General features: G+C 32.0%; 1 protein-coding gene across 5 annotated transcripts in view; it reads right to left on the bottom strand.

Moving 5' to 3' along the window:
• The window catches only part of LOC129906320 (orexin/Hypocretin receptor type 1-like), a 226,373-nt gene that overhangs the window by 71,406 nt on the left and 129,237 nt on the right, over nt 1–25,730 (bottom strand). For 4 of the 5 annotated variants that reach the window (XM_055982038.1, XM_055982034.1, XM_055982036.1 and 1 more), the window contains 4 exons: nt 19,195–19,342; nt 18,993–19,131; nt 15,579–15,691; nt 9,447–9,588 (listed from right to left, as the gene is read on the bottom strand). In XM_055982038.1, the coding sequence (XP_055838013.1) occupies nt 9,447–9,588; nt 15,579–15,691; nt 18,993–19,131; nt 19,195–19,342 (542 nt within the window). Of the gene's footprint in view, nt 1–9,446; nt 9,589–15,484; nt 15,692–18,992; nt 19,132–19,194; nt 19,343–25,730 lie in introns of all 5 variants that reach the window. The other variant, XM_055982037.1, reaches the window with a different exon arrangement.

Raw genomic sequence — 25,730 nt, 5'->3', positions numbered from 1 at the left:
TTTGGAACCACCATTTTGAAAAAATAAAAGTTGGAAGATTTTTCGTATTTCTCATACTAATATGCTTCAGTGTCCCAAATTTCATGACTTTTCGTGAAGAAATGGCCGTGTAAATGATTTTTGACGCCATAAAGCACCACTGTGCGACGAGGAGAATAATACATAGTCAAATCCCTCTTGACCGACAGATTTTCAAATCTTTAACGAGTTCATAGCATTCACTGATTGTGCCAACTTCATTTTTACTTCAAATTTGGTAAAAATAATAATTTACCAAATAGTCTAAACCATTAAAAAAAAATTCGGTAAAATAGGAATTTTGCCATATTTCGACAAATTTCAAATCGCATGTGCGACCGGAAGTCCTTACCCAATTTCAACAATTTATTTTTTTCTATTTAATATTTAGCTAATACAAAGGTTTTCCAAAGCTATTTTATTAAAAAAAAAAGATGTTAGGGTTTTTAAATTTTTTTGTAAAAATACCATTTTTTTAATATTTTTTCAAGTTTTAGAGCCGATTCGCGGATTGAAGATAATAACCGATTTTGATTATTTTTTAACCCCTTCTTAGTCTTCACCATTCACAACTTTTCCGCGCTATTACGATTTGAAATTCGAAAAAAACCCAAAAACGACCCACCTTATTACGTATGAGAGAAGACGTTGAAAAGTGGTGCCGAAAATGTGATACTTGTGCCGCTAGCAAAGGACCAGCTAGAAAAATCCAAAGCAATATGCTGCAGTACAATGTGGGTACACCTTTCGAGGGGATTGCAATAGACGTGGCAGGTCCTTTTCCCGAAACCAACAACGGAAACCGGTACATCCTTGTAGTGATGGACTACTTCAGCAAGTGGCCTGAAGCATTTGCCATCCCAAATCAAAGAAACCAAAACAGTGGTGGATAAGATTGTCATTCATTGGGTGAGCAGGTACGGAGTACCAATGGAACTTCATTCCGACCAAGGAAGAAACTTCGAATCTAAAATCTTTCAAGAGGTTTGCTCACTCCTTGGCATGAATAAGACGAGAACAACACCGCTTCATCCACAATCTGATGGGATGGTTGAGCGATTTAACAGGACACTTAAAGAACACCTGTCAAAAGTAGTCAACGATAACTAACGAGACTGGGATCGACATATTCCATTATTCTTGATGGAGTATAAAAGTGCAACACATAGTTCCACTGGACATACACCATCGGAATTCCTCTTTGGCTCAGGAATACGCCTGCCAAGTGAGATAAAATTCGGATGTGTTCCAAATGAGCCACATGAAATAGATGACTATGTAGATAACCTAAAAGAAAGACTGGCTGACATTCACCAATGGACAAGGACAAATATAAAAGCGTCTAGTGACAGGATGAAAACAGGATATTACGCACGAGCGACAGCAACAGGGTTTCAAGAAGGAGAACTTGTGTGGTTTTGCAATCCCCACCGACTATCACCAAAGCTACCTTAAAACTGGGAAGGCCCTTACACAGTAAAAACCAGAATCAACGACGTGGTTTACCGTATACAGAGAGGTAGTTCATTGTGACCGTTTGCATCGTTATAATGGTGAAAGAAGCAATGGAGTTGTTCGGGACGAACAATCCTAAGTGGGGGGCAATGTAACGATGAATTACTGAACTACTTTTAAGATAAATGTCTGAACACACTACCTACTACTGCAAAGATAGAAATGTGAACGCACCTTTAATAATTATGAAACTACCCTCCCTAAGAAATTCGACTGTTGAATATCCCTTGAAGGCTGAAGTAAATAAAGTGATTTAAACGTGTGTTTGTTTGAGCGTATAATAAAAGTAAATTGAGTTGAAATAAAGTGTGCTCTTATGAACGGAAATATAAGTGGAAATTAAAATAAACGAAATAAGTTTTATTGGGAACCCGGAATAAAACATTACAATACTAACAAAAAAAGATTTCCATTCGGATTCCATAGTTTACTCCTTCGAGTTTCTCGTTGGACAAAGGTTCTCCCAGTGACTTCCGACCGGAATTATCTCCACATTTTGGGGACATAAGGGTTTCCATTGGGATTCCCACAGACTACTCCATCGAGCTTCTCGTTGGACAAAGGTTCTTCTAGTGGGTTCCGACCGGAATTTTCTCCACATTTAGGGGACATAAGGGTTTCCATTGGGATTCCCACGGACTATTCCTTCGAGCTTCTCGTTGGACATAGATTCTCCTGCCGAGTTCCGACCAGACTTTTCTCCGTATTGTGGGGACATAAGATTCGGATTCCAAAGACTTTTCCTTTAAGTTTCTTAGGTCATTGGACATAGGTTCTCCTAGTGAGTTTCGTCCAGAATCCTCTCCAGGTTGTGTACTGGGGACATAAGGGTTTCCATAAGGATCCCACAGACTATTCCTTCGAGCTTCTCGTTGGACATAGGTTCTCCTGCCGAGTTCCGACCAGACTTTTCTCCGTATTGTGGGGACATAGGATTACAAAGACTTTTCCTTTGAGTTCCTTATCTCATTGGACAATGGACATAGGTTCTCATAGTGAGTTCCGACCAGATTTATCTCCGGATTGCGTGCCGGGGACACGAATTATATGAAATAACTTTTTATACATAGAGATCAAAATATTGTATGTAAATTAGTAATAAGCAAGGACAATAAATAAAACCAATTCAAATTAAAGGATTAAAAAGCTGTTTCCTTGAGTTCGGAACTTTCAAAACCCAAGTTTTGTTGCTTCTTTGGGAAGCATCCTGGAACCCCCTGAGCTTACCTCAGCATAAGTAAATAAGCATCACAATACTTAGATTTTCAAATTTGTGTTGTGGCGTATCCAGCTTGAGTTCAAGTTTGGTACGCCACAGATTTAAGGGATATGGGGGGAGCAACTGATTTGGGATTGGGGTAACAAATTAGCAACAAATTACTGCTTTCTTTTTTTGAAATTTTGAGTGGATATTAGGTGTTTTTGCGTTTTTTCGTTTCATCGACATATGTTCCACAAATGCATTCAAGCTCCACAAGGCATTTTGGACATGAAGTAATTGGAATAGAAACTTCATATGGACCTTTTTGAAAAGATTTCAAGGACCTCTTTACATTGATACCACTTTTTTGTCTGTGCGAAACTTTTAATGTGCATTTGAAAGGCAAAACGTGGAGCAACAAATTCGAGATTAGGGTAACAAATAAGCAACAAATTAGTCCCAAATTCCTAAATTCAAATTCAAATTTAGATTTATTGAGACTTATTTTTGATTACAATAAAGTACTTATGTTAGAAATACATAAGTAAATTTTAAAAAAACTGACTTAGAATTGGTCTAGCTTTAACATTTCAATATTTAAATTAATAGACTTGGTAATTCTATAATATGTCCCAAATTCCTACATACTTACATTTTTGAAATTTTGAATTTTAATTCTATGCCAAATATGAAGAAAATCCGTCAACCCGGAAATGTGGAAATGGGTACAGATGGACGGACAGATGCACAGATGGCCGGAATTGCGAGACACACTTTTTTGGACTCCCCATCATCGTAATGTTGGTTTTGATTAAAACCTCAATTCTTTTTTTAGACACGAAACCAATACTTCCCCTAAAGAGCAAGTAAAAATGCTTCTGGTGCGTGCCAACTATTGTACCCGTTACGCTATGGCGTTTTCCATTTCACCAAAACATTGGTGTACCGTCGCACAGTGGCCTGTTTTGACTTTTTTGCTTGCAAAATTAATATCTACTAAACAAATAATGATATCGCCACAATTTTTTTTATCTTGAAGGAAATTTCCAAGGCTATGAAAATTGTGAGTTTCAAAAAAAAAAAAAACTTTACAGGGTGTTTCAGAATTTGGTGATAAAGTAAGAAGTTTTAGATAAGGTTGTAAACATAATGGTATTTTGATATACAATCTTCAAAAATCTTTTTCTGAAGTAATCTGAGTTAAGTGACACAGTGGGGAAAAAGGAAAGGAAGCAATTCGAGAAGGAGAAAAGTATTTTTTTTGTTTTTTATTTTTATGCAATTTTTTTATTTTTCTTTATAGAAGAGTACATTTATAATGTATTTCAGTGATATATTACAAGTCAAACAGTGGAAAAAGATAAAAGTAACAAATTAACATTTAAAAAACACTAGATTTCTTTAAATAGACTCATTATTTCTGGAGAGTATTGTTCTTTCAGATCTTTTTGGTTTCTTACATGCCTTAAGGAAGAAATAAGTGTATCCGATGAGGTTGGAAGCATGTTAAATAGGTCTTCATTCTGCCGAACCCTTGAAACTTTGCACGTTTTTTTATATCTGTACTTCTTGTGTTCTTTAATTTTGCACTCCTGGGCTTCTTCTGACAGTTCTCCAAGTGGAAGTGATTGATATTCGATGATATTTTGACTATGGACCAATATTTTGTGAAGAGTAGGCGTGAGTAGTTTTTCAGGATACTTTTTTTTAGAAGCTCTGCTGTTTTCTTAGCATACCTACTATCCAAATTTAACTGCATTCACGACTTCCCTGCAATTCAAAACAACATTTTCGGCATCATAATAACTTCTCCATTGACTCCAGTTATTTGAGCGGTTGCCTCTGATTGTTCTCCTTGAAGTGTTTGCATTACTAGTATTTCCATAGCCTTGCTTTGGCTTATCCACATTAAGTCCAAGCTCTTCTCGAAAACGCGTTTGGATCGCTTGTTTTCTTCTCTTTTCCATCTTCTTGGTCCCAATATATTCATCAGAATCTTCTCCTTCGAAGGGTATACGCAAGTTTCAAAATAAATTCCATGCATCTGATTCTAGCATGCAGTGGAGATATTCCATATTGGAAGTTATGTTCGTCCTCATTTGATTCATCTTGATTTTTGAAGCTTTTCTGTGTCCTTTTGCATATCGGACATGACCGCGTAGACTTTGTTTCTGTCAATTCGTTTAAAATTTTTCCGTCAATCATCAGGTAGATATAAACTCTTCACAAGTCCTAATGTTGAAAAAAATTTCAAACAAATTGTTATGCGATGTATCCATTTTAAATATTTTTTTTTCAACTATGCAACTGCTCTTTTAAACTTTAAATGATAATTTCATCAAGTGTTTCATCTGTTTATACCTTAAAAATTAAAACCAGCACTAAAAAATATTCGAATCCTTTTATTACTAATAATTTTATGACATCCCATGAAAACTATCTGTCTATCTTTATATTAAAATATTAGAAAATTCTTAAATCCGGTAAAAAGCACTTATCAAATAAAATACCTGAAAGGAATATAATGATATTTACCCAAAAACAAATGCATAATTAATTAAAAGTTTTATAAGAGGTTTATAAGAAATTAGCTATAAAACCCTTTCAAAAAAAATAGGTAGTAAATATACATAAAATAATAATAGGTAGTAAATATACATAAAATATGTTTTTCCTTTTAAATAAAAAATCATGTTATTGAAATCCAACACACACAAAACAAAGAACTCTAATTTTCCAAGATTTTATTTTCACACATGAACAAAAAATGTGGAAAAAATTACTGACCTTATCAAATCAAATCGCTCTAGCTCAGTTGGATGCAAAATGTCGCAGCTGAGCTTTTGGATTTTTACTAAGAAATATACCTATAAGGATTTTGAATCAGCTGAGCTTGGTTTGATTACGTAGGAATCTTTTTTTTTCTATGCAATTTGAAGTCGAAAAAGTGTGCAAAAAACATGTTTTTTGAAAACATTAAATTAAACAATTAAAAAATAAATTTTTGATTTAGTTTTTAATTTTTGGTTTAAATATTTACACAGCATTTGAAAAAAAAAAATAAAAATCAAAACATTTTAGAAGCCCTCTTCCTAGTTTTAACACTCAAAACTAAGAAAAAAAATAAAAAAAACAAATTTTTTTTTCAAAATAAAAAATTATTAACTTTGACTTGCTCTATAAGGCACACCAATAACCCAAATTGAAAATTTTTTTCGAATACTGAATCCAGTGATCGAAAAAGTTTTCCATTATAGACCCACCCGAAAAATGAATATTGCAAGCACTTTTGCCTAAATGGGCCACTGTGCGTCGATGAGCCATTTTTACACTGATTTCAGCACATACTACAAATTCGACAGTTTTGCAAACTTCAAAGGAAATTATTATAAATTGAAAAAGATAATGGAAGAGAATTCGTTGGTTTAATTATAAATAAGTAAAAAATAACATTTGAGTGGACCTAAAAGGTACTTTTCTTGCTTTTTTTTTGAAAATGTTATTGTCGTGTTTTTTGGAAAATTGAATTTGGGTTTGGACGTTTGGATTTAAAATTTTGTCCGCATACAACGCAACATAGTTTGTTTTCATTTTAAAAACATGTACTTTCCGTAAAGCTGTAGAAAAAACTTTGTTTGATTGTTTGGTTGCCATTGCCATACAAAAATTAAAATTTTTTAGTAGATGGTCTACCCGACAAATATGTTTTGAGAATAAATGTGTGAGAGAAATTGTCGTTCCTTCGGGGCCCCCTGAGAATGGGGGCCCTTGGCACGGGCCCCGTGTGCCCTTATGGTGAAGACGGTATTGAAAGAGCCTTCTAGTAGGTACAAATTAATATTTTTATTTTGAAACTTTTTATCAGAAATTATTTTTTTTCTCACAAAATACTTTTATATGTTTTTTTTGAAAGTACGAGTATATTATAAGTGATTTTATTTCTATTTTAATTATTTTTATTTAATTAATTGTAATTTATGTTTTTAATACCGTTTGATTAATATTAAATAATCTTAATTGTATGTGTTTAATTTCAATTCTCTTTCGGTTCAAAGCGCTAATATTAATATAAGTTAACTTGTACATAGATAATGAGAACTTTCTATACTCTTATATTAATTTCAAACAAATGTGGTTGATATGCTAAAAGTGCCGATAAAGAGGACAGATTATTTTTAATTAAAACTTTATTTTTTTGTTATGTGATTCAGTAAAAATCTTAAGAACCCACAAACAGGGCCGTCTTTAATTATCCTGGGGCCCTTGGGCACACAAAAATTTGGGGCCCTTTTGGAAAGAAAATAAGTACAACGGTTGGCTTAAAAGCAATGGTTGGTGAAAAAGGGGTGCCAATATATCGTTCCATATTAGAGCTCTTAATACCCGGATACCCGAGTACTCGCCCGAGTACCCGGGTACCCGAGTTTTCACCATAGGTATAAGATTGAAGGCAAAAATTAAATTCAAAGCAGTTCTCCAGTCAAAGCGAAGAATCGTCGTCAAAAAGAATTTTAACTTGGTTTCCTAGCAAAAATTAAAAGATGCAACATCCGCATCGTCTCCATTCCTCTGGGTGGCCGAAGTATGCCCACCGGAGAAGGGTCCTTGCCGTGTTTAAAGATACCTTCCATTTCGTTTATTCAGATTTTTAAAGATGTCCATAAAAAATTTCCAAAATATTATTATTTCCTTGAAAAAATAAGCGAAAATTTGTTTTAAGTGGTTGCATTAAAATGTAAATATTTCCAGATATACGCTATACACTTTCCAGATTAAAGTCTTAAATTAAATCTGATAAGATTATTTATTATATTTATTATTATTATTTATTATATATTAAGATTATTTTATGCTTACCTTAAGCATAAAATTAGAAAAAGTTACAAAAAAGTTTTGACGTTTGATTAAAAACAAAATCGGAAAAAAATCAATATGGCTACCTTCAAACGCTTATATAATAAGAACGCCGCAAACCAATGTTAGTGTTTATTGTCTTAAATTGTAGCTTAGAATATACCAATCATTTTTGGTTTTTGGTAAAAAAAAAATTTTTCCACCCATCATAGATCCCATGGCCCTAATAGTCTTAAATCAAACACTATCAAATAAAACAAACAAATGGCTTTATTGTACCTGGGTACTCGGGTATTATAATACATGAAACTACCGGGTACCCGAACTACCCAGGTACCCGGGTACTCGAGGAATACTCGAAAATTCGGGTACCCGGGTATTTGTGAGGACGGGTACTACCCGGTCGAAATCAAGAGCTCTATTCCATATAAAGTACCTAGTGTCTTTATTATTGGCAGGGGGCGCCAATAATACGTGTATTGAGACATCAATCGTTGCCACTGCCAATAATAATCCTGTATCCGTTATAAGTTTCAGTTCGAAGAATTGGAAAAAAAAGGTCAAAACGGATTGATAGATTTGTTAAAAACTTTGTAGAGACGATTTGTACGGATTTAACGGATCTCCAATATAAAGTTTTCGAGATATTGCAATTTTCTCAAAAACGGATAACAATTTTGCTTTGAAAAAAAAAACCTGTAATTCTGCAAATAAGCCGCACTTTTAAAATGAGAAAAATATTTGTTTGGACCGTTATTAACGGTACCTACTTGCCATAGAACCGATTTTTTAATGTAAACGACACTACGATTTTAATGAAAATTTTGACATAAAAAGGTTTATACTGATATTAAAATTAAGAAAACTTAAAAAAAAAAATTATTTTTGGATTTAACAAAAAATTATTTTTTTTTGAAAAACAATTTTTTTAAAGTTATTTAATGAATTTTATGTGTCAATCTGTCAATCTTTAAATACGAGAGCAATTCGCAATTCAAATTAAAAAATGTTTGAGGGTGCCAACCATTGTACCATGGCGTTTTCCATTGAACCAAAACATTGATGTACCGTCGACGAGCCGGCAATAGTTTTTTCTTAAACGTTTTCCAACGGAAAAAGTATTGATGTTTTTTTGCCGACGAATTGATTCTTTTTTCGTCTTTTAATACGAATCTACACATATTTTTACACAAGCACTAAAAATTTGACAGTTTTATAAACTTTAAACTAAATTATTATTTAAGGAAAAAGATAATGGAAGAGAATTCGTTGTTTTTATTAATAAATAATCTTACCTACCTACAGTGGAAAAAAAAAGATGTTTTTCTTGTTTTTTTTTGAAAATATTATTGTCTTATTTTTTGGAAAATTGAATTTGGGTTTGGTTGTTTGGATTTAAAATTTTGTCCGCATAAAACGCCACATAATTTGTTTTCATTTTGAAAACATACATATATTTTCCGTATAGGTCTAGAAAAAACTTTATTTGATTGTTTGGTTGCCATATAAAAACTATAACTTTTTTAGTAGATGGTCTACACGACAAAAATGTTTTAAGAATAAATGTGTGAGAGAAATTTTCGTTCCTTCGGGGCCCCCTGAGAATGGGGGCCCTTGGCACGGGCCCAGTGTACCCTTATGGTAAAGACGGCATTGCCCACAAAGGTATACTTAACAGTATTGTCAGTAAAAAAAAAGTACAAAGTGCCTGCCTGGTAACGAACCTCCAATTTTAGGGTTTTGGTCGTTTGTGAAATGCCAAACTTAGGTTTGGTAGTTTTTTTTCGCCTATGGTTGTTTTGTTGGTTTGAGTTTAACATTATACATTATATAGAAAATTAGAAATGATCATAGTTACCTTAACAAATTAAAAACATGTACTGGAAAGTAGCAGGTGGCAAACATTACAACCACTGCTACCAACATTTTTGCGGCTTTTCTTCTCGCTCTCAACTGACCCATAGTGCTGGAGTTAACCATTGTGCTGTTTCCTCTTAGATCTGCAAAATACAAAACATACAAAATATATGCTAAAAAGTTTATAGTTTAATTCTGGAAGGGGAGAACGTAGAAGTAAAGGTCCTGACCGTCTTTTTTTAATGAAAGAAAAAAAAAAAAGTGGCACGGGTAGCTGGCAGTCGCAAGGGCGAACGTGTTTGTATTTTAAAAATTTCATTGACTCTCATTTTACATTTTTTTTTTTGTTCAAAATTTGAATGAAAGTAGGTACCTATTGTTAGGTATTATATTTTAATATTTTAAATTTATTTGATTAAACATGACGTTTTTCAAAAAATAGCTGAAGATGTGCTTTTTCGTGTTTACCATCATTTAGATGATACTATAGATTTCATAGAGAGTACTATACGATAAAATCGCGTATTTTGTGTTTAAGTGATTAATGATTTAGGCCAGGCATATCCAACTTGCGGCCCACAACGAATAACTTTGCGGCCCGTTCCACATTTTTATTAATTTTGAGTTTTAGATTATAATTTAGATTTTATGTTCACAGCTTTCGACACACATGCACCTCCTTTTTTCCTAATCAACAAATAAATATGGGACAAAACCAAACAAAACAACAAATTTTATAAGATCTCGTGGCTTAAATCGGGGAAAGTGATGTGAAGTGAACTAGGAAGCGAATATTCTGAGTTAACCTACAAAAAAAAATGGTAAATGAAAAAAAAAATAGTTAATCATTTTTGCTGTTTTTTTTTACAAAATTGTTTTACATATAAAAATTGTAGCTAAACATGTTCTGCGGCCCACACAAATTTTTATCTCGCTGTTTTGGCCCCTTGTAATCATTGAGTTTGACATGCCTGATTTAGGCTATCATAAAACCTGTACAAATAAAATCTAGGGTCACAAAAACTGATTGGTACTGGAGTGTGTTCGTCATTGATAAGTTATGTAGATTTTAGTACAAAACTTTCCCATTTAGAATTATGTAAAATCGAAGATAAATTTATAATATAAGTTATAGGCAGTGTTGCCGCTGTGCGACTTTAGTCGCATTTTGACCCCTTTTCTTAGCTCGTCCGACGATGATACGACCTTTTGAAATAAATTGCACGACTGGGGTCGCACGTACTTGCTCTTATGCTTAAATTAACTATAATGTTAAAGCTTTTTATTCAAGAAATTTAAAATTTGATATTTTGAAGAAATTTCATAAGTAGTATAAAAAAATTAAATCTGTTTTTATAATTAATTAAACTCCGTTTTAAATTATCTTAAAAAAAAAACAAATATGCCATTTTATTTCTTGTACAAAAAAGTATTTTTAGAAAAAAATTTTCGAAAATTGTAGGAGCCGTTTTTTAAAAAAATAAATTTTTATATATAACAATTTTTTAACATTTTTCAAAAAAAAAGTTGATATGCCATTTTGAAGAAATAATTAATTTACACATAAAAACTAAATTTCAAAATTTTTCATTGGTCCGTTTTCAAAAAATTGATTTTTCAAAAAAAAATTTTGAAATATTTTTTAAAAAACCAAAAATGCGTTTTTTAAAAATTTTAATATTATCTTTACTTACACACTTTTGTATAAAAATTTTCATTTAAATCGGCTTAATTTTGGACGAGATATTCAGAAATGAAAAAAACCGTTCTATGACAGGTACCGTTAATAACGGTACAAAAAATATTTTTTTTTTATTTCAAAAGTTGGCTCTTATGGGTAGTACTACACACAAAGATTTTAATCAAAATCGTTAGAGCCGTTTTTGAAAAAAATTAACTTTTCTATTTCCGTTATATGGCAGGTACCGTTAGTTTTGGTCATAAAAAAAAATTTCAATTTCCCCTCTAGGGAATCACAAAAAACTGCTAACTACCAAGTTTGAAGAAAATCACTTCACTCGTTTAGGCTGCAGCTCCAGATAGAGACAGATACACAGACAGACAGACAGAATTGCCGGACCCACTTTTTTGGCATTCTCCATCATCGTAATGTCATGTAAAATTGTTATCTCGAGTTTGATTTTTTTTACGAATCCTAAACTTGCCCTATAGTACCTATATCGCAAGTAAAAATGGCTATTTTGACCCTTTTTGAAAAATACTACGACTTTTTTGACCCCATCTCTAAAAGAATGATTGAAAAAAAATAGTTTTTTTTTTTTTATCGAAGCCTTTTAACTTTTCAACTCTCCAAATCCAAAGCGATCTTCCGAACAAAAACAGTTATTTTACTTTTGTGTGTAGATATAATTTCGGTGCGCTATTATTCTGTATACATATCTTTATAAGAAAATTCTATAATTATTTCAATGTGTATGTTTGAGTGTGGTGAGAACATTTCTTTGTTATTTTCTTTTCAACAACAAAAGCACAATATGATTTTATGTCCGTATCGAAAGATATGTAGACTTTTTCGTGCAACCAAGTACAGGAAGGCAGATATTTTTCAAATCTTACAAGAAGGTATAGAAAAGCTTAAGTCTTGTTTTTCGGGACATCCCATTGTTATTTTTTTCATTTTAGGTCAATTTTTATTGAAAATTTATTACACCATTTCTTACTTTAGCCTCATTTAACCCTTAACTATAGTGGTGAAAATTGGTGGTGTTTTGAAATGATAAAATAAAATACAAAATTGAATTTTTTTATAAATTTTTTTTTAAAGCATTAAAAGATAACAATTTTAGAAGAAGTACAAAAAAAAAAAAAAAAAGAGAAAATTCATTTTCAACGGTTTTTATTAACTTTTTAAAAGTAGATGTGGGTCCCCTGGACCCACCACTATAGTTAAGGGTTAAGTATCTTTTGCAAAAATCATATCAAATGTTTCAACATATTTTTTTAAGTTCTGAAGCTTTGGCTTGAAAACTTGCATTATCTTTAAAAGTATACCAAACTATTGGAAATTCGGTTTTTCGGTATTATGAACGGAAGGGAACAAAATTAAAAGGCAAAAGGAAGTACCTATGTTCTGTATTGAGCAAATTTTACAATTTGAATTCCTTTTCCAGGGCATTTTTTTACGGGAGTTTTTATAACGAATAGAAAGAAAGAATTGCTTAAAATTGAACGAAAAGTTTTAAAAAACTTAATTAAATTTATGAAAAAGAGATTAAAATTGAAATGCTCGTCAATATCTTATTATTATTTAAAATAAAATGCGTCCCAATATATTTGTATTAAATAAAACTGGATTTGGAGGAATTATTTTCTAACTTTAAAATGCTTTTATCTCAAAACGACGATTTTGGACTTATGTTGTTAATACCAAACTCCATAGATTTTTTCGTTTAAATTCAGCTTTTTTCCATTAAAATTAGTACTGGAATGTGTTCATAATTGATAAGTTATGTAGATTTTAGTACAAAACTTTCCCATTCAGAATTTGTTATACTGCTGCCGAGAGCAGAAAAATGCTATATTACCACTTTCACCACCGCAGCACAGTGCTTCACTCTAGATCAAAGATGCATAACAAACAGAAACAAATTTCGTAGGTACTATACCTAACCCTCTGTAGGCACACCTCTTTTTTTGTGACGTGATAGGCACACGGGTGCGAATTTAGCTTCTTCTTTTACATGTCGCTATAGAACTTTTTTATGTCTCATATTTTATAAAGAATACGCATGGAAAACACTGAGGAAAACCGGAAAAAGTTCAAACAGGCTAGAAAGGTCAGCAACGCCCATATCCGACGAACCAAATTCCTGCATGATCAAAAATTAAGACTAAAAATACTTCAATGTCCCACAGGGAGTAAAAATTGTTGGTCATTTGCTAAAAACATTAAAAACTCTTCGTCATCTGCGGTTCCAACGCTTGTCTTCAATGACACTCCCTTTGTTAGCTCTGTTGAGGAAGCTAATCTCCTTGCAAAGCAGTTCGCTGCCAACTCTACACTGGCAGATAGTGTCATGACTCCTCCAGTACTTGAGTGTGTAAACGGATCCATGGGACGAATCTTCTTTCGCACTCGTACTTGACATACACAAATCCGCTGGCCCGATAGTATCCCTCCCATCGTTCTGAAGAGGTGTTCTTCCACGCTGACAAAACCACTGCGTAAGCTTTTTCATCTGTTCTACTCTACTGGACTCGTTCCGAGGATGGAAAACCGCATTTGTCCAGCCTGTCCCTAAAAAAGGCGAATCCTCCTCACCCTCCAACTATCGACCGATTGCACTCACGTCCCTTCTTTCCAAAGTCATGGAAACGCTGATTAATTTCCAGCTTAAGAAATATCTCGAAGAACGGAAGCTTCTTAATAACCGGCAGTACGGCTTTCGTAGCAATAGGTCCTGGTGATCTGATGGTATATCTCACCGAACAGTGGAACAAATCTTTGCATCGTTTTGGAGAAAGCAAGATTATTGCGCTTGATATTTGAAAGGCATTTGATAGAGTTTGGCATCAAGCTCTCTTATCGAAAATGCATGCATTTGGTATCGATGATTCTCTTCTTCATTGGATTAGAAATAACCTTTCGGGCCGTTCAATACAAGTCGTATTGGATGGTTTTAAGTCTGACACCCACAAAATAAACGCTGGTGTGCCCCAGGGCTCTGTTTTGTCTCCGACTCTCTTCCTCATTTTCATTAAGGATCTGCTCTCTGAAACTTCTAATCCATTAAATTGTTTCGCTGATGATAGTACCCCCAGTTTTTCATATTCGTTTGAGGATTCACACCCAAGTCTTTCAGATGTGGAACTTCAACGACAAAATATGATAAGCTCATTAAATTCTGATCTTGACAGAGTTGTTCAATGGGGAATAAGAAACCGTGTAGAATTGAATGCATCAAAAACACAATTCTGCTTACTATCTTTAAAACGGAACCTTCCACGCATGTCGATGCCACTATCAATGAGTGGCACTTGCATCGAGGAAACTGAGAAACTTTCCATTCTCGGTATGAGTGTAACAAACCAACTTCTGTGGAATGAACACATAGGTATTCGATGTCGCCAAAAACGCTGCGAAATGTTTAGGTTTTCTCCGAAGATGCAAGAAACTCTTCTGATCTAGCTGTAATCTATAAAGCTTACATTCGACCAAAACTTGAATACAATTGTCACATCTGGGCAGGTGCTCCGATAACGTATTTGAGTTTCTTGGACAGAATACAAAAACGTGCTTTCAAAATGATAGATGATAAATCGATAACTGAGACAATTGCGTCCCTTGACCACCGACGTAATGTGTCACGTCTGTCCTTGTTTTATCGCTATTTTTTTAAACAATGTTCAGATTAAATAGCTAGTTGCATTCCTCCCCTGAAAAAATTTAACCGTAATACTCGCGCTTCTAGAAATGCTCATCAGTTTACCCTTGAGCCCAGAGACAGAGACTCTTTTTTTAGCCGCACCACACGAATGTGGAATATATTACCCGCCTCTGTTTTTCCCTGCCATTTTAATGTCCAGAGCTTTAAAACTAACGTGCATCGGTTTCTCCTTTTAAATCCCTCCCTATTTTCCTGAAGCTCGCACTGTGTTTAACATATTAAGGGTATTTAACTCCCTTTAGTGCGCGTTAATAAAAAAAAAAAAAAAATATGAAATGTATGTAGAATTTTCGAATATTGTATTCACAATTCCAAAAAAATATAATTTCACCGTTATAAAGAGACTTTTTTGCACCCACTTTAAAAAAAACTTGTTCGCACCCGTGTGCCGACAGCTAATAATAATACTATAATAATTTTTTTTTAATTTTCCAGGCCCCTCCAAATTTTTTTCTGGATACGCCACTGATAGATACTAGTGTTTTCTGCGTATTTAGTACTAAATAGTATTTAGTATCCATGTATACTACAAGTGTGTCCCAGGTATTAATACCAACAACAAAGCTTTTTATGATTAATTAGTATTCATTACGAAAATATGTATGTAGGTAATTAAAAAAAAATGTTATACCTCAATAAGACCAAAAATGGCCAAAATATGAGCTTCACTGGAACAGACAGCTTCCGACAGTTGGATACATAAATAAAAATTAGTAGGAACTTACATCCACAAGAGTATTGATGGGTTCTTGATTCTCTATGTCCTGGTATTGTGTCAGATTTCCAAAGGATTCGCACAATCTTAAAATATGCAATCATCATTAGCATAAGTGGTAATCTGAAAAATAAAAAAAAAAACAAAATAAAGTTTTTCTTGAACCATCAAATAATGCAAATTTACATTCATTATCCCTAACATAAGACCAATAAATCAGTACCACACTAAGCAAATCTGAAGAAATGTTTGTTGACTATTGAGCAATGACGCTTCAGGCTTGACTCTTATGAAATTAAATGAGAGCGAGAGAGATACAAACATAATAATTTTTCATCTTCACACTATTTGAGATTTGAAAGCAACCGGACCCTGAAATAATTCACTTTGCATGAAAAGAAGTTGTTATTAATTGTCTGGGCCCTATTTCACCAACTACAAGTTACAAGCACAAATTTGTAACTTGTAGATCACAAGTACAAATTTGTACAATGGAATTCTGTTTCACAAAGTACAAATAAGTAATTCACAAATTTGTGATTATCGAGAAAAAAAATTACAACTAACTTTTGAAAACCACAAGTTTGTAGAATTACCGTTTCACCAAATATATTTTTTTCTTGTAAGCAACAAGTTTATCTCACAAACTTGTAAAGCTCTTTAAAGTCAAAGCGGTGACCGTTGAGTTACTTAACTCGTAACGACAGAGGTTAAAATTTGTTTCAAAAGAAAACTAAGTTGATATTGAATATGAAAAAATAGGATTGCCATTTTTAAAACTTAAGCAACCCTATTTTAAACGAAAAATTGTCAAATAACTTATACTGTCATATCTTAGTAATTAAATCAAATAAGAAATTTTTTTAAATGCCAAACAAAACTGTAAATAAATATTAAGATTTTTGTATTTCTGGATTATTTTTATATTTATTAATTTAGAATGACATTCATGGATTTATAGAAGTAAAACAAAGGGTAAAATAATAAAATTGTAAAGAGTGAGGAAAATTAATAAAATAATTTAAGGAAGGAAGAACTACAAATATGAGAAAAAAATAAGCCTCTTTGATCAAAAGAGAACGAATTTTTACATACACTTAAGAGGCAGGTTATAGCGGAATCAGGAAAATTTTTTAAACAGATATTTTGTGATGTTTTCATTCGATTTGAAACACAAATGCTATACCAATTTTTAAAGCATTTGTTTTCCATTACAAATTAAAAAAAAAAATATTTATTACAAATAAAAAATCGCCTTAAAAAATATTTATTGCAAACAAAAAAATTTGCATTAAAAAAAATGAAATTGCAACTGAAAAATATATTAGACTGGGCCAAAAAAATAAAATATTTTTTTTTTGAAAGTTACTTCGAAAATCTTGTTCAGGATGATGAAAAAAAAATTTGGTGAAAATTTGAGCCGTTAAAAAAAAATTTAAGAGGTCTATCATCGGTGTTTTTTATTTTTATACATGATATCATGATATGATGTTTTACAACAGAACTGCTAGACGATCAAAGTAAAAAAAATTTCTGTTCATTTTTTCTTATATAAAATTAAATTTCCTACAAAAAAGATCTAAATGAAAATTTTCGTCAGACGAGCCGTATTCGAGTAATTAAGCTTTTTAAATCGAAGTGTTTTTCAATTTGCCTGTTTCACTTTGGAATTTTGTGATGAGCAAATAAGTGAATAGAAAAATAAAACCTCGACAGATTCTTATAGGAAATTTAATTCTCTACAAAAAAGGTCTCAAAGTAATTTTCCCTAAATTGAGTTTTGAAGAAGTTATTCACGATTTAAATCGAGAAAAAAATTAAAAAATCAATTTTCAATTTCAAAATTTTCTAATTCACTTAAAATTCAATATTTTCAAATTAGCAAGATGTTTTCTTGTAGGGAATTAAACGTTCTATAAAAAGTTCCTTGGCAGCAAATTAATTGCTTTAACCGTTAAGAAGATATTCGTATCAAAACCAATGCCCACTGATTTCAATAGTTTTCTTATGACAAGTATGCATTTGCGATTTGAATACGATTATCTTCTATTGTGATCACAAGAAACTGGTGAAACAGAATTTCTCGATTTTTTCACAAATATTGTGAAAATTACTTGTAATTACAAATTTGTAAGTTGGTGAAATAGGGCCCTGGACTTTTAAAGAATTGTAACTACCATACCTCATAGAGAAAAGGTTCTAAGCGTCACTTAAACTACTAATAACCAGGTAGAGATTGTAGTGTAGGTCACACTTTTATAACGATAAAAAAATAATTTTGCTAAAAATAAACGCGTCCGTCTACTCAGTTTTCGTAAATGTTGTCAAGGCTTTTTACCATCAGCAGAGAAGTTAATTTAAACTGAATATTTTGAAATCTTGACTTCATAAAAGCTGGTTGATTCCAAAAAAGGTCGACCAGATATTTTGATTTAAAAAAAAACTTAACCTCAACCGAAACCTTGCATCCACTCAATACCTTTTATTGTATGGAGTGGAAGAGGGTAAATCAATTTTTATTTAAATATATTAATTTGTATGCCTCGGCATTTTTACCAGTCAATATTTTGTGTCGAAATTTTGTTAACCGATTTTTTACAATCCGTATAAAAAGTTTACTTAACGAAAAGATAAAATTTTGTAAATAAAAAATAATACAAATTAAATTAAACAGGAAGATAAATTAATTCAAATAAATAAATGTCTATTTAAAAAAAAAGATCCGTGGGGAAAAAGAAAGTGTAAAATAGATCGCAAAAAAGAGAACATGTTCTAAAGAGAAAAAGTAAAGAGATACGATGGATACTCTATCTATAACTCAACGTAACAGATTTTGTTTTTATAATACTCAGTAGCTTTTTAAGCAAATCCAATTTATTTTGTTGGTTGTATTGTTTTTGTTGTAATCTTTGGTAAAGAAGTTAGAGGTGTCGAAAATGGCCTGAATCTTTTTCCTCTAAATAAGCGTGTAGTGTCAAAGTTGCTAGAGAACTTCGCTGGACACTACCATGTCCCTTGACTTTTGGTATACACTACGAATTTTTTCATCCTCAATAAAGTTAAACCTGCTACCGTGTTAGAGCAGCATACATTTTTGACAGCTGCTGAAAATGCGTCTATTCCTTTCAATAATGTCAAAATCGATTCCTGACTATAAAATATTTAACCAAATTCACACATACCCTTTAATTATTTAAATCAAGGAAGTACAAAAACAAGTCGAATTTGTTATATTTGACACGACTACCAGGATAATTTCCCCATAAATAATTGCAACCTGAACAGATTAAAAAAGGTTCGTTTAAGTTAGTTTAGAGTGGTCCATGTATTCGAGAGCCCTAGATAGACTTCGAAAAGAGATAGCCAGAATCAAACTGGATATTATGACAAATGACAAAGCAGTATAAGAAATTGAGATACTTACATATAAAGCAATACAAGTTGAGTTAAATAGAAATTCATTTCCGTTTGAAGATCCCATGTAGTTCCACATTGAGTAAACAGCACTGATTCAAACCGCAACTTAGGCTTCTTCAAATGCAATGCCAAGAATTCTGGTATATCTATTGAGTTAATTTACCTATACATCAAAAAAAATTATTGAAAAAAAAAATGTTAAAACCCACCTGACAATAGTGCAACAATCCATATAAAAGAAACTGAAGCGATTGCTCGACTAATTTTTGTTCTGTATCGAAGAGGAAAGCAAATAGCATACCATCGGTCCACGGATATGAAGGTAAGCGTAAGGACAGAAACAGTCACAGATACGGTCTGAGGAAAAAATAAAATATGTAGAATTCGTAAAGGGCGAAAAGATACAAAACTAGGTCAAACGAGGATTAATTGTAAAATATTTGCTCTTCTATTGTAAATCTTTTTTCTGAAGTTGAATGAGGTCAAAAAGGTTGCAATTTTGTGTGAATATGAAGTAAAGAGATTTTTATACCTATGTTCATAGGTATATGTAGATGAGTAATTTGAATTTGTTATACAGGGTGTCCCGGGATGAGATAAGAAGATTTTGAGGGATGATTCTTGGGTATATTCTAAGAAAAAAATTGTTCTACAGTAACTCTCTATCTGCAAAGTTGATACCCTTTAGCGATGATTTAAGAAAACGCTTACTTAAGTGCAAAGAATAGCATTTCTTCTAAAAATTAAGACATTAATGAATTAGTATCAACGGAGTTATTAACATTAACATGAGTAAAGGCATACCAAAGTAAGCGTTTTCTTAAATCATCGCTAAAGGGTATCAACTTTGCAGATACAGAGTTACTGTAGAACAATTTTTCTTAGAATATACCCAAGAATCATCCCTCAAAATCTTCTTATCTCATCCCGGGACACCCTGTATAGGGTAAAATTCATAACGTATGATATATAAAGCTAGAGCGTAGGCGAGTCAAAACAAGACAAAAATCATGCTCGAGAAAAATAAAATGCATGACTGGATCGCACGAAATCGCTCTTAGAATTCAAAACTTTTTATAAACCTTATATTAGCAAATCTATATGAAGAAAAAATAAAAAAAAAACATCATTGAGCTCTAAAAAAAGGAATTCAATTTAATTTATTTTATCACGATGCATTTTTAGAAAAAAAAAAAAAATCCAAATTGATAGGGCTGTATAAAAAAAACTAAGTTTTTATACCTAAATAGTATTTTGAAAAACAAATAATTAAAAATAAAGTTGGTATGACTTTTGTAGCAAATAATACTCGACACCTTAAACTTAAATAAAAAAAAAAAATAAATGTGACGTTTTCGAAAATTTGATTATTTAAAAAACAAATTTCGAATTTTTTTTTAAATCCAAAAATTATGTTTTTCATTTTCTCTACACCTAAAAACCGTTTTACATGGAAAAAATTAATATATATGTACATATTTTACGCACCTAATTCTTATGGGAAAGACAACTTTTTTAATATATTTCGTAAGGGTACCTTATATTCCATTGATTTTATCGGACTTATCGCGGATTTTCCTTATTTCCCAAAAAAAAATCACCCTTTAGGCTGAAATATTTGTATAGACTGCTCAGATTCTTGGTTTCTGTTATAAATGAAACATTTGTACCAATTTTCAATAATGCAACATTTTTGTCCCAGTTTTTGTGGTATTAATTCCGAATTTCATCATTTCTTTAAAAAAAAACACCCTTTCACTCAAGATAATTTTGTAGACTTTTTAGATTCCAAGTTCTGATAACAAACGGAACTTTTTTGCCAAGTTAAAAAAAAAAAAATAAATAAATATATGTCAGCTGTTATGATACCTTTCTTACACATAACTCAACCCATAAAAAAAAAAAAAACAAATCCTTTCACCAAAAATATTTGTAAGAACTTTATTAATCTTTTGTCCCTGCTTATCTTAAACATTCATGTTGAATTTCATCAATGTACATATTTTTCACATGGGTTTCGGTTATACTTTACCTGTCGAAGTCAAAAATCAAGCACCCTTGTTTTTAATCCGCAAAAATTTTCTTAGAGCAATCGCATTGACTTTATTTTATGTCATTAGATTCAGCATCAGAAAATACCTTAAAAACATGAATCATATGATGATATTCCTCAAACAATTTCTTCTATGCAATAGATCAAGTCTAATGGCTTTCGATCTATCTATTCGATCCGTATTTGTAAAAATAGACATACACAAAGTTGCACACAAGGTCATAAGGATGCAATTAGGTACAATTTTTTTTGTGATACTTAGTTCATTTTTATTCAATCCCTCAAGGTCTGTTTACTTTAAAAGTCTAAAACTAATCCATTATTACCTTTTTATCGAATTTGAAAATTTGGCTTTCAAATAAAAGAGTCAAAAATACAGAAATAGTGTTAATTTTTGAAAAGGTACAGTCTGTCGTTTCTTAACAAAAAAAATAAAAATTGCATATTATCAAAGGATTTTACCTCTACTTTAGTTTATTAGGGTTCATACAACAAATGCCTCCTGATTTAGTAAAAACATATCCTCAATTTTTTAACTCTTTTTTCATTGATTTAAGGTTAGAGTACTAGCTCCGTGAAGCCAGAACTGCGACCTCAAAATTTTTGAACCAAATTTGTCGAATTCGTTTGGTCACCGTTTGTCCATGTTTGTCCACCCAAAATTTTAGTTTGTCCACCCTCCAAAAAAATTTTAGAGCAAATTCCTTTTTTATAGGAAGTCTGAAAAATGAAAAATCGTCTAAAACGCTTAAATTTTGAGATAGACGTATAAAACAAACAATAGACGATAATAAATATTATCGATTTTCGTCGTTTGTCCACCCTACGTTTAAAAGATATTTAAAAAAAGAAAATTTGTACTGAAAAATGCAAAGTACGTCCATCTCAAAATTTGAGCGTTTAAGCGAATTTTTCATTTTTCAGACTTAATATAAAAAAAGAATTTGCTCTAAAATTTTTTTGAAGGGTGGACAAGCTTTTTAAACTCTGCAAATGACTGATGATCTTGATCAGCTCTTGAAACCTTTCGAGTTTCAAGAAATCTATAGCCAATCCTTTCTAAGAACAAAACTGAAACCATACTTAAGCTAAGCAGGCCTCAATTGTCCCGTTTGGTCGGTATCCTTACAGGTCACAACTCAATGGGACCCCCCTTGGGTAGAATGAGTATTGTCTCATCAGACTTACATATGTAGAGGCAGAAGAGGGCTCATACCACTTCCTTTGCGAGTTTAGCAAAAAGCAGAAAAACAACTCTTAGAGATTACTTCTTCGATGAGTTAAATGACGTCTCGTCCTTGCCTTTAAGAAATATAATAAAATTCATCCAAATTTAAGGATGGTTCAGGGAGGCACCAAACACAAATACCAACACCTAACTCCCAAAAACTCCTTCCCTTACTCATCCAGATTCCTTCCCACCCTAACCCTGGGGATCTCAATGGATCGAGATTCAAGTGGGATGATGCGACTTGACGGATTATCACCCCGTTAAACCTAACCTGATATAGTATAAACGTAAGCTAATATAAGCTATATTTAAATACTTCATATGTAACTTTTTCGTATCTTTTTTACTTTTGTATCATTTAAAATTGAATTAACGATTATATAGCCGATAAATACTATAAAAGCGAAAACGATAGCGAGCGAAAAGGCGATGAAATGAAAGGCAGCAATTTTCCCCTTAGGGTTTTCAAACAAGAAAAGATTTTATTTAAGTTAAAAGCTTCTATTTAAAACATTTTACAGCAGTTTTAAGAGAGAGAAGTTACTTTAGATTTTAAGAAACATTTCTAAGGTGAAACAATATTAAATTATTATGGCGAATCGTATAAAATAAGCACCAAATTAAAAAAAAATGTATTAAAAATGTAGTAGTTTCAATTCCAATTCAAAAATAAGTTAATAGTTCCAAATTACGTAAGTTAGAATGATTTGAGCTCCAACACTGAATTTTGAAGAGTTAAGCTAAAAATTACCTAGATCTATGTACTAAGTTTCAACCTTCCAAGTTTCCTTTTCGGATTTTCGCTAAGAGTCATAAATAAATATTTGATACTTTGCTGTTTGCATTTGTAAACCTACTAGAAAATGCATATTTATAGTTTTATCTTAATTTTTTAACTTTGGAATTTTTGAGTAAATAATAAAAATATTGATTTTTTTAAACATGTAATTTTATTATAATTTAAGGCAAGCGCAATATAGAGGGATATTTATGAACTTTACACTTTATGAACTTATGTAGGTACCTGAAAGATATTCACACCTATTATAGAATTCGACGAATGGGAGACAGTGACAGTTTCAATCATTTTTGAATATTTTGCTATTAGTGAACTCGACGATAGAAAGATGAACAAATGTCGGAAACAGACCCTGCACGACCGATATTCTGTTCAACTTATTTGCTATTACTGAATTCGCAGATCATTCGCACTCCATACAATTTGTTTCACTTCACATTTGCGGCATTTTTGCTACGAATCGGCAGTTTTTTTTTAACAAAAACAAAACAAAACAAAGAAAACAAAAAAAAAAGTGTCCATATTTATTTACTTTTATTTCACTACAGTTATAAAAAAAAAATAAAAAAAATTAAAAATTACAATGGACCCAACCATACCACCGAACGTGAAATTATAAAAACAAAAACGATTGCAATTTTTGTTTCACAATTTTTAGATGCGAGAAGCTCTCGACTATGTTACAGAACGTAGACACAGGAGTCGATTATACAGTTCATTCGTCGGATTTAGGCTAGGCGCACACATGCGATTTTAGTCGCGCGATTATTCAGTCTATCCTGGGGCCCTTGGGCACACAAGAATTTGGGGCCCTTTTGAAAAGTAAAATAAGTACAGTGGTTGGCTAAAAGGCAATAGTTGGTTAAAAAGGGCTGCCAATATATCGTTCCATATAAAGTACCTACTGTCTTTATCATTAGCAGGGGGTGCCAATAATACGTGCATTGAGACATCAAACCTTGCCACTGCCAATAATTGTAAGTTTTATACTGCCAATAATTATACCCTGTATCCGTTATAAGTTTCAGTTTGAAGAATTGGAAAAAAAGAGCTCAAACGGATTGATAGATTTGCTAAAAACTCGGTGCAGACGATTTGTACGTGATTTCCAAGAGCCTTTTCAACGGATAGCTCCAATATAAAGTTTTCGAGATATTTCAATTTTCTCAAAAACGGATAACGATTTTGCATTGAAAAAAAAAAACCATCTAATGCTGCAAATAAGGCCGCACTTTTGAAATAAGAAATATATTTTTTTGGATCGTTATTAACGGTAACTACTTGCCATAGAACAGATTTCTTAATGTAACAACACAACCGATTTTACTGAAAATTTTGACATGAAAAGGTTTATACTGATATTAAAATTAAGAAAACTTTAAAAAAAAAATTATTTTGGGATTTAAAAAAAAAATTAATTGTTTTTTTTTACAATTTTTTAATAATGTATTTAATGAATTTTATGTGTCAATCTTTAAATACGATAGCGATTCGAAATTCAAATTAAAAAATGTTTGGGGGTGTCAACCATTGTACCATGGCGTTTTCCCTTGAACCAAAAGCCAAAATATTGATGTACCGTGCGTCGACGAGCCTGCAATAGTTTTTTCTTATACGTTTTCCAACGGAAAAAATATTGATGTTTTTTTGCCGACGAATTGATTCCTTTTTGTCTTTTATTACGAATCTACACATATTTTTACGCTGATTTTAACACGCACTTCAAATCTGACAGTTTTGCAAACTTCAAACAAAATTATTATTTAAGAAAAAAGATAATGGAAGAGAATTCTTTATTTTTATTAATAAATTATAAATAATCTTACCTACAGTGGAAAAAAAAAGATATTTTTCTTGTTTTTTGAAAATGTTATTGTCTTATTTTTTGGAAAATTGAATTTGGGTTTGGTCGTTCAGATTTAAAATTTTGTCCGCATACAACGCAACATAATTTGTTTTCATTTTGAAAACATTTATTTTCCGTAAAGGAGTAAAAAAAACTTTATTTGATTGTTTGGTTGTCATATAAAAACTAAAATTTTTTGGTAGATAGTCTGCCCGACAGAAATGTTTTGAGATTAAATATGTGAGAGAAATTTTCGTTCCTTTGGGGCCCCTTGAGAATGGGGGCCCTGGGCACGGGCCCCGTGTGCCCTTATGGTAAAGACGGCATTGTGCCTGTGAACACACATGCTTCCCGCGATTAAAAATTTGAAAATTGTGTCTACACTCTACAGTCATTGAAATTCTAGTCATCTAATTTGCGACTGAATAATCGCGCGATCAAAATCGCATGTGTGCTCCTAGCCTTACTTATAACAAAATATCCAGTCAACTCCCCGGGAGCGAATTCACATAGGCATGATTGTGTATTTCAGTATTAATTTAAATAAATTGAATTCCAATTGAAAGTAAGAACCAATAGTAAGAAGGTACATTTTATTCTTCTTGCCTTTACTCTTCAAAAGAACGTTTTCAGTAGCAGTAATTTTATGTAGTCAAACCATAATTAAATAAAAGAAATCCAATCAATTAAAGAAGGTTACTGAAATAATCTCTTAAAGTTGGTATGGCACAAAGTTAAATTCAGTTTATATACGAGTATGCATATTCACTTTACTTTCAACAAAAGATTGATGTAATATTATATTGTATTGCTTGA

This window comes from Episyrphus balteatus, chromosome 1 (assembly GCF_945859705.1).
Source record: "Episyrphus balteatus chromosome 1, idEpiBalt1.1, whole genome shotgun sequence".
NCBI lineage: Eukaryota > Metazoa > Arthropoda > Insecta > Diptera > Syrphidae > Episyrphus > Episyrphus balteatus.
This window is presented reverse-complemented; position numbering and strand designations above follow the sequence as displayed.